General features: G+C 40.2%; 1 protein-coding gene across 1 annotated transcript in view; it reads left to right on the top strand.

Annotated features, from left to right (window-relative positions):
• Window positions 1–844: 844 nt before the first annotated feature.
• cntn3a.2 (contactin 3a, tandem duplicate 2) overlaps window positions 845–9,949 on the top strand; it is a gene marked incomplete at both ends in the record, with an annotated part of 32,332 nt that continues 23,227 nt past the window's right edge. Inside the window, 6 exons of the mRNA XM_080497337.1 lie at window positions 845–899; window positions 2,152–2,287; window positions 5,535–5,710; window positions 6,985–7,080; window positions 8,199–8,402; window positions 9,281–9,383. Coding sequence (XP_080353463.1) covers window positions 845–899; window positions 2,152–2,287; window positions 5,535–5,710; window positions 6,985–7,080; window positions 8,199–8,402; window positions 9,281–9,383 — 770 coding nt within the window. The remainder of the gene's footprint in view (window positions 900–2,151; window positions 2,288–5,534; window positions 5,711–6,984; window positions 7,081–8,198; window positions 8,403–9,280; window positions 9,384–9,949) is intronic.

Here is a 9,949-nt window from a genome sequence, read left to right as displayed (position 1 = left end):
CGTTTTCGTTTTCGTTTTATGTGCATTCCTTCATGCATCTGTTCACTATTGTACACAAATCAGCATTAACTCTGAATACTCATATGTAGGTGTCCTTGTGTCTGTGTGAGAGACTGCTCACTTGACTGCTGCGTTATTGTCGCTTTTTCGTTGTGTGTATGTTTGACATTTCATAATTGCATCATTACTCGCTCACTCTCCTCCTGCAAAAAGCGGGTGCATCGCAATTTACAACACATGCTACAAGCAGACAGACTCTTGCCCTTGATTATGGACCTGGGTGGAATGGCTTCCTCATCAGGCTGTCTTGATTCACCCCAGCATGTGGGAAGACACATGCTGCTGTGGGTGAATCTAATTGATTGGATGGCACCCAATTCCCAGGTCCAAGTCTCCTCAGGCAGCCAAAGAGTGAATCCGTCCAAGTGAAGGATGAGCTTAGCTGTTGGTCGCTCCCCTAATAGATTGGCATGGATGTCCTCCCATATGCCTCTGGTATCACCCTCAGACATCTCTGGGTGCAAGTTTGCCACACCATGGAGCACAAAGTGACACTGACTGGCTCTTCACTGACTGCAAATGTGAGAACGAGCAGAAGAAGTTAGTTATTTCCAGCAGCAGTTTTACGGGAGCCACCAACAAAATCCACTCGCCTCCGTGTGGCCACCTGACAGGTCGTGAAGAGGTCATATTGTTAAAGGGGAGGGGGGAAAAAAAGGTTTTGAGTTTGGTATTTTACAACTAAATTCTCATCACAACAGGTCAAGCTTCTCTCTCCCGGAGAACACAAGTGCCATTTCAAAGCTTATTGGATGAAAGTCTCATTTACCCTTAGCTGCCAAAGATGACGTTGCCATGGAAACAGCTTCTGCTACTATCAATCATCGATTGTCTGACAGGTAAACCACCTTTTTATGTGAGTAATGATTTTTTTCACACTTGGACATTTACAGTTGCAAGATGATAGGTGAAGTGCCAAAAATCATGTCGGGGATGATAGGATGTGGCCAGGTTTAAAGGAACACTCCTCTGTATTGACTTCCATTCACTACACAGACACAATGCTTTCAATCTTCTCCTGCTCTCCACTGCGATTGTAACCTGGTGGAGAGACAATTTCCTTTTCTCTAAAACCCTTTTCCTTCACTCCGAGTGGGAAAATAGGTGACACAAAACACAAAGCAAATGCTTTTCTTTCTAGTAAATGAAGGCATTTTGATCATAATGTTTGTGACATCCAACAAGAAAAAAAGACATGATTTACTCAATCTAAACTCACACTTATCCTCCAAAAAATTGCTGCAATTAAATTGTTGCACATGATTGAGATTTCCTTTTTAATGGCATTTTAATGCCCATTAAACGTGATGCATTACTAATAAGATGAAACGAACTGGTGTGCTACTGGTTTAATCTGCACTTGTGTTTCCTATTACAAGGTAGGGGTATTTTCTTACACAATGTTGGATAGCGTTGATCAAGTTACATTAAAGTAGCTAATATTCCTGCTATTGTTCTGACCACAAAGTCCTAAAAGGCAGATTTAGAAGTAAAATAAGATCTATCACTGGAGTTGTTTTGGTAGATTCACAATCTTTCATCATATTCTTTTTATTTGATTTAATTTTCTCAATTTTATAAAATAGTTGTTGTTGGATTAGCACCGGGTCATTGTCTTTGCTATTCTGTGCCCAAAAAGTCACCCTATATTTTATCTAAATAAAAATGAATAGACCCAAGGTTAAGGTAAGGTGAATATCCAGGACCAAAATTTAGTGAGATTCTTATTTTTATTAAAATACTCTTTTTGTAGCTCATCATCATTTCTGAAAATGATTAAGAGAAAACCAAAAACAATACGTAGACCAAAGGATTTTAAAGGGAAGATGAATGAATAAACAAATTGAAAGTGGTTGAGACATAAATCAGGTACAAAATGACCAAGATGTATAAAATGATTCAAAACTGGATGTGCAAAATGGCCTTTGTCCGTCAGAAATGTATTGATGTACTTTCTTTAAAAAAAAAAAGAAGCTTTGCGTTGTTGGACTCAATATACCATTTGCACCATAGAAACAGCGAAACACTACTCAATGAAAACGGTCTATTTTTTTCTGCCTGCACAATCAGACTGTTCATTATCTCTGACAGATTGTCTGGACAGTGGCTCGTACCACGGGCCAAGATGGAGGATGGAGCCAGGTGACTTGTTCATTCCCGTTGACTCCATAGAAGAAGAAGCCACTCTGACCTGCGATGCGAAGGGAACCCCCCCTCCTCAGTACAGGTAAGACCACCTGAACCTCTCTTTAAAAACACATTCGCAAGCATTCATGTTTGAGTTTTTTATTTTATTATATATATATATATATATATATATATATATATATATATATATATATATATATATATATATATATATATACACACACAGAATGCAACACACAAGTTCTGTTCTGTAAAAAAAATCAGCATTAATATTTTTTTTATTCTTTTAAAGGCAGAAAGAATTCCTTTTTAGTTCCAGATTCTTTCTTCCTCTTTATTATTGAATGTGTTGTCTGAGATGTCAATGCCACAAAAGGTTTTTGTTTAATATATGCGATAAAGACAACACAATAGTTGTTTGCATTTATTCATATTCACAGTTTGAGAGAAATTGCACTCACATGTATGTGTATAGATAGATAGATGGGTGGATTTTAGTGACTGTCTGCACCCAGCATCCCGTTTTGAGTGCATAAACAACGGTAAATTGCTGGATTTTATTTAATTTTTTTTCCCTGACACAAAACAAAGAGGTTCCCTTGCTGGTTCATTTTCTCCAAATTAGACTGAAACACGTATAGACACTTGGAGCAGCGGTGTCATTATGGCTTTACTAATTCATATTGACTCGCACACCACCAATCTGCCTCTTGTCTCACCAGATAGTATCTCGGCTACACGTGTAGCATCTTAATGATCGTCTTCTCTTATAAAACGCCATGAGAGCGAGGCAGGTTGCTAGACACCAGTTGGCACCAACAGGCATTGATTACAAGTGTCTTTGGCGTTCAACATCGGAATTGTGGCGGCACAGATGAACTGAGTGACAGAGGTGTGGAGTATGCGCGCTCATTATTTCAGGCTTTTCACATTCCCCACCTAAGACCAGGTATTTCCATGTACTGATTAAAGGTGAGTTGAGCATGTTTAACGTGGTGTCTTGTCAAGCGGGCTGTGCTAGGCTCTGCATGCCCTCAGCACCTTTCTGGCTTCTCTCTTGAAGTGTAAATGGAGTCGCACTGCTCCCCCCCAATGTCTTCTCTTTTCCTTCTTTTCCTTTACTCTGCCACCCCTGTCACTCACAGAGATATGAGGCTTTCATATTGTGCACACAGTAGCAGCACAGTAACTCATGAGGAAAAGAAAAAAAAAAAAACCTGGATCTTATATAGAAAGGAATCGTCACCACAGCAGGCCCTAAAGGTGATTCTGTATGAGGTTTTCTTTTGTTTTTGTTTTAGTTTAGTTCAGTTGATTTCAAATCCATACAGGAAGTGACTGATCTAACCTTTACCTGACCTGAGATTATAATCCTGTTGGCTGTTGACTGCAGGGTCGAGCGGCATACTTGAGCTCCTCCGGGGTCAGGTGGTCAGGCAACATGCGCTCACAAAACGAGTTTCAAGCAGAGTAATTCAGTTTTTCAGTTGCTATTCAATCATCTGCCCTGTGTTCATGCCACCACTGACTAGCTGAAGTGCTTCAGAGCAGGTCAGAGAGCGGTGAAGATGGTCAGTCAGGGATAAGAAGCTGAAAGCAAGTGAAAGGAAACACGCACCCGAATGTACATATGTATTGCTAGTCGCCGTCGTCCTTTATTATTCATTGTATAGCACTGGTGAAGGGGTGAGGTTAATCTGGGCACCTATCATGACACTGCTGTCTGCTGTGAGTGTCGAGATTGCAGCCGCAAACACTCATCAATATTCAATGGCTTGGTTATATCCTTTAAGAAATTATTTTGAAGGTGAGACTTGAAAGCTTTTGGAAAGTTTGCTATTATGGCCTTCACGTCTTTCATTTCCACTTAAGGAAGGCAGAATAGAAGAATATGGCCGAGTGAAAGAAATAGTTATTTTCTGCGCACAGAGAAAAATGATGGAACATTCTTGAAAAGTGGTCTGTCCTTCAACCCATCGATGCACAGAATAGCATTTAAAAAGAGTGTGGCGATGGCAGAAGAAGAAAAAAGGCATTTTCTAGCCAAATAATAGGGTGTGTTTAACTCAATGAATTAACCTTGTGTTTAAGAGTTCTCTCAGGTGCTTCATTTATTTGACAGTGCAATCTTAACCTTTTAAGCAAGATACCCCCCCCCCCCCCCCCCCCGAATTCCCACAGTCTGATAAGTGTGGGAATCCAACGGAGGGTGAAAATTAGTTTAAAAGGCATCCTTTGTTACATCAGCTCCCTGTTACCTCTTGCCAAATGCTAATGTTTGGTCCTAATGAGAAGTCAAAGGTGGAGTAATGTCACATTATGTAAATATAATGTGATAGAGAAGAGGTGATTATGGTTAGACTGATGATAATATCTCAGATGGCTTTAAAACCTTTATATCTGCTCCCTTTAAATAGCAGAGGACAGCTTTGTGTATGATACTCTAAGATTAAAATTTAATGATCCCTGTGGGGAGATGGGAGTGCTGCTGCAGCAGCAAGTAGTGATAGAGCTAAATAAAGACGAATAGAATAAAAACACAGCATAACTGAGAAATTGGCATTTCGGGGTTTACATAAACACATAAGCAAGATCTCTGCGACATCTGTTGACTGAACAAATGACTGATTTATGGACATTGCGGTTTTATGGGTTATTAGATTGCGGGGACGAAAATATGCAGCTGTCAAGAAACACGTGTGATAAACCGATGCATGAATCCATCAGTCAACATTGTGACCAAACACAAGGAACAGTGATCTATTGCTTCTCGTTCTCAGATCACAGAGAGGGGACCCCAGTTTGATTCTAGTCAGGTGCCGTGATGAGTGGAATTTGCATGTTCTCTCTGTGTGAGCAGTTATTTTCACCGGGAACTCAGGCTTCCACCTACAGTGCAAAGACATGTGTGTTAGGCTAATTGGTAACTCTAAAATGGTGTTTGCTCTGTTATGGCCTTCAACCCACTATCATCAGGATCGACTCCAGCGATCCCAAAGGCAAATTTGGATGAAGCACATTTGGCAGCTGTTTGGTTCATGACACCTTGGACCACTTTAGAAGGTACTTCTGTTTATGAAGTTTGGGAAAAAAAGACCAAAAACGACAACTGCAAAAGTTTATATTGTTCATTTCAGCTTGCAGAAGTCCAAGAATCCCTAAACACCCTCACAAATCACGGCATATATAGTGCATTATCTTTACTCTTGGTGAGTTACCGCAGTGAGTTGTGTTCTCCACTCACCTCCTGTCAGACCACCTTTGGTTGGTAGAAAGAAATGGAGTGCGCGTCTTGCCAGGGACTGATGGTGTCTTTGCCCTCACAGATGGTCACTGAATGGGACTCTCATAAATCTGGGCCTGGATCGTCGACGGCGTCTGTCTGGGGGCAACCTCATTATAAGCAGTCTGGACCGCTACCAGGATGTAGGGATGTACCAGTGTATGGCCTACAACACTGTAGGAGCGATCCTCAGTCGGAGAGCCAGTCTGCAGTTTGCCTGTAAGTAACAGATTTTCTTTTTTCTTTTTTTTTTTTTCTATTTAATGGAAAATCTGCACTGAACAGAAAATAATGCCAACACACACCAAAATGGAAGGGCAGTATTTGCAGTATTTATCAGTGTACTGCAACGTCGGTGTAAAGCAACATTAAATGTTAAAGTACAGTTCGAGGGCAATGCCTGCTTTTCACTTATGGTGACATATGCAAACTACGGACGGCTACTTCTATTTGAGTTGTTAACCTCAGTCGGGCTGTTTCGCTGGATGCTCTCTGGGGTAAAGCAATAAACCAAATTGCACAATCAGTGTTTGAAGAATATCTTAATAAGGGCTTAGCCCCGAAGAAAAAACTCTGGCACAGCATACCGCTACTGATATTAAAAGAAAGTAAGCTGCAGTGTGAATATGATTCTGCATTACCACTGCTTTGCTGCAAAAATAAGTATTTAGACAGTTTAGAAAATGTCTTTCTGATCACGTATTGAGTGCTGAAACGAGTAAACATCTCAGCTGAATATTGCAGATGAACACTTGTTGTTTATGTTCTATTCACTATGGTTTCTTTTCATGCACATCACAACAAAACATCTTTTCACACCTTCACTCGATGCCAGTGTCTGGCCAGGCAGATATTTTTGGTTTTATTTGACAAGCTTTTAAAGATATCCACTGCAGAGAAAAAAGAATAATCATATTTAAAAAGAAACAGCAACAATATGTCAGGAAAAAAAAATGTCCTGGTTACACTTGATAATGTCCAAACCTCACTGAGTCTTTGGATTATGTAGATTTAACTGGAAGTTACCAGTTTGGTAAACATGAAGGAATGCCTGAAAACATACTGAATGATAATTTTAATAATTAAAATACTTCCATTTTTCTTTGTAACTGTTTGCACAACAAGCAGTTTACCTCTTACGGTTTATATTTACCACTTTCTCTATGCCTCACTCAGACAGCTTCCATGAATAAGTACGTGGGTAGAGCTACAGGCTCCTAACAGCCCAGTTCCCAAGTCATAAAATTAATATCCAATGCCTCATTTAGGTTTTGGCTTGGTGTTTCTGCGCAGGCACTCTTCTGTGTTCACACAGCCACTTTCTCTCTCTCTGTCGCAGCCATTGCCCAAGTGTTATTCTCATTACAGTTTTCTTATGGGCTCATCTCAGTGTCTCACTGAAAGCTTTTACTCGGCTCTGTTCCATTCCCGTGATACGTGAGATCCTGCAGTGATCTTCGCTTTTTTTTTTTCTTCCTTTTTTGTTCCCTCAGACTTAGATCATTTCAAAGTTCACACCAGAAGCGCTGTGTCAGTCCGAGAGGGACAAGGAGTGGTGTTGCTTTGTGGAACACCCACTTCCTCAGGAGGTAAAGACTCTGAATTTCTTCTTAACCCGAGAATCTGCACATATTCATTATACGAGTGGAAATATACCAGAGTTCCCACAAATGCCACACATAACCACACTCTCCTGAGAAAATTCCTCATCCGTGACGTAAAGTTCTGTGTTCAAAGTTGTTTTCTTCATCACAACATGCACATTCAGGCCCATAAAATTAAACTATTTGAGTTTAAAATGTTGACATGAATTAAGACTTATGTGACCAAGTTGTTGGGATCCGAATGGCAGGAATTTTAAATTATGCATGTCAATGTTTATCCCGTCAATCTTTTGGAGTAGCATGGTGTTGAAACCCCGATACTATCCATCTATAGTATATCTATACATCTATACATCCGACATAGAGAATTTGTTGGATATTCAGGATCGGCGCATTTGCTCCAATTGCACAGCTGCAAGCAGAAAATAGAAATTGTAAAATGTTACACATACAGTAATGAACAATTGGGTCACATTGTATCCTTGCAAGATCAATGCATGTTCAAAGCTCAAAGTTTACAATAAGAGAAATGTGTTGACTTTAAGTTGATTGAAACATTGTAAGTCTTTTTTGTGTTTATGTTGCTCATTTTGAAGTCATTTACTTTAAAGACTTATATCTTACTGGGCTGTGACGAGAAGTGACTGGTCGGAGACACTTTGCATGTCACACAAATGTTGCACAGATTCCGAGAGAGTTTTGGATCAAAGATTGGGATTTAAATAACATTAGCCAAATTAAATTACAAATCTTTGGTGCTTGCAACTGTCTCAACACACAAACAGTGTCGCAGTGAGAAAATTGTCATCTGTCGTCTTGCAAAGTGGAGCCAGTAAAAGAAGTGCAGAAGCTGCTGGTGAACGTGGTGAAGATCTGTCTGAAATGCATAGGGTTTATTTCTCCCCTTTTAATTGACATAAAAACTAATCTGAGAAGGGTTAGGGACATATACAGCAGAGAATTGCTGAATCCTGCTAAAGTTTTGAGAACTCTTTCACTCACTGCACTTGCAATTTGCCACGACCCAGTGAAATGGGGACACAAGTGTCTGAATTACATTCAAAACTGCACTGTGTCCCTTATACTTGCTGTTTGTCTTCCAGACCTTACCTATGCGTGGGTCTTCAATGAATACCCATACTTTGTTCAGCAAGACAATCGGCGTTTCGTCTCCCAGCAGACAGGAAACCTTTACATTTCCAAGGTAGAGCCCTCCGACGTGGGGAACTACACTTGTGTCGTGATGAACAGCGTCACGAAGGGCAAGGTTCACAGCTCACCTACGTCTCTGATCCTCCGGACAGATGGTAAGACACAGTTTACGGCCATGATGTGACAAGCATCCCCTTGCAGCCTGGTATTGTGCACCTCTCACTTGAAGGTGGCTTTAATCATCACGCCAGCATGAGTGCCCTTTCCCTGTCGTGCCTCGCTGTAGTTGAGTCACCGAGTGCTAATGCCTGTAAGTAAACAGTTGCTCCTCAATGTAGGCCAGCAAACAAAGCACCCAAATCTCTTCTTTGCTGACTTTGCTTTTCTTATAATTCACATTCCCTTTAAAAGCTTTTCCCTTATGCTTTCACATGAATTCTCGGGCCTGCTCTCGGTGGTCTGTTGTTCTATTCTCTGTTATGCTTTCATAGAAAGAGTGTATAAAGATTGCCTGTGGAATGAATTAAACATAAGTCATACGTCACTGGACCATTACATTGAGTGTTCTGGTGGCTCAACCAGTTAGTTTCCACTCAGTGTACTGTACATGTAGCTGCATAAATTTAAATCCCATTGTATCACTTTCTGATCCTGATCTCGACTGTCTTTCCTGCATACTGATATAAACAATGAAACATCAGGCACTGGGAACTGCCCACTCAAGCTTTGAAACAACAGATAAAACAAGTCTCGCTGGATTAAAAAAAAAACAAGATTTCACATAAATTCTGTGTATTCCTCTGACAAGAGTTTTAAATTATTCCTTGCAAGCATTTCACTGCACCCTGGTGACTGTACACTTAAGTGATGTACTACTTGGAGTTTACCCATGAGAGAATGTTTGCTCATGTGTTTTATATTTGTCGTCTGTTACTTATACGGTGCCATTGTTTGGTCCATAATGCCAGCCATATTGCCTGTAAGTCATGAATATTGGAAGACTGAGCAACGTTCCTGTGCTTGCTCTTCGCAGGAGTGATGGGTGAATACGAGCCGAAAATAGAAGTTAATTTCCCAGACAATGTGCCCGCTGCAAAGGGATCAACAGTTACGCTGGAGTGTTTCGCCCTTGGGAAGTAAGCTGGATTCCTTGATGGAAGCATGTTTTCAATTTCTTTCATTCCAGATGAGGAGTCTCCCAATCTCCATACAGTGAAGTTACTGTGACAATTACATTTCTTATAGCGCAGGATGAAGCTGTGATTGGTCTGAAAGCCACATATGGCAACCTTTTTTGTTGTTGTTGGATTAAGATAAGTCTAACCAAGAGGTTTTCAAAGTGTGAGACGTTGAGCTCCTCCCTCTCAAGGACTGTGAAGTATGTGGTTCATACTACTCTCATATACCACACAAGCCTTGTCCCGTGCCATTTTGTCATTTTTGGACGATAGCAGGGACTCCCAGATGTTTTTGAAATGATATTACTATTGTTAACAGCTGTTTAGATCATAGTGAATTAACAGCATAATGTCACTTGTGCTAGTTACATTCTCTTAATTCAAATTAACTGAATACTAAAGCTTACTTTATCATTTTAATTTGGCTCTATAATGCCAACAATAAAATACGTTCTGAAAATGTGTTTTTTTTTCTATTTTTTTTTTTTTTATAAAATAGGTCTTATTAATTCATTCTGCTCTGC

Source organism: Blennius ocellaris (genome assembly GCF_963422515.1).
Source record: "Blennius ocellaris genome assembly, chromosome: 5".
Taxonomy (NCBI): Eukaryota; Metazoa; Chordata; class Actinopteri; order Blenniiformes; family Blenniidae; genus Blennius; species Blennius ocellaris.
Note: the sequence above shows the minus strand (reverse complement) of the source record. Positions and strands in the feature narration are given on the sequence as shown.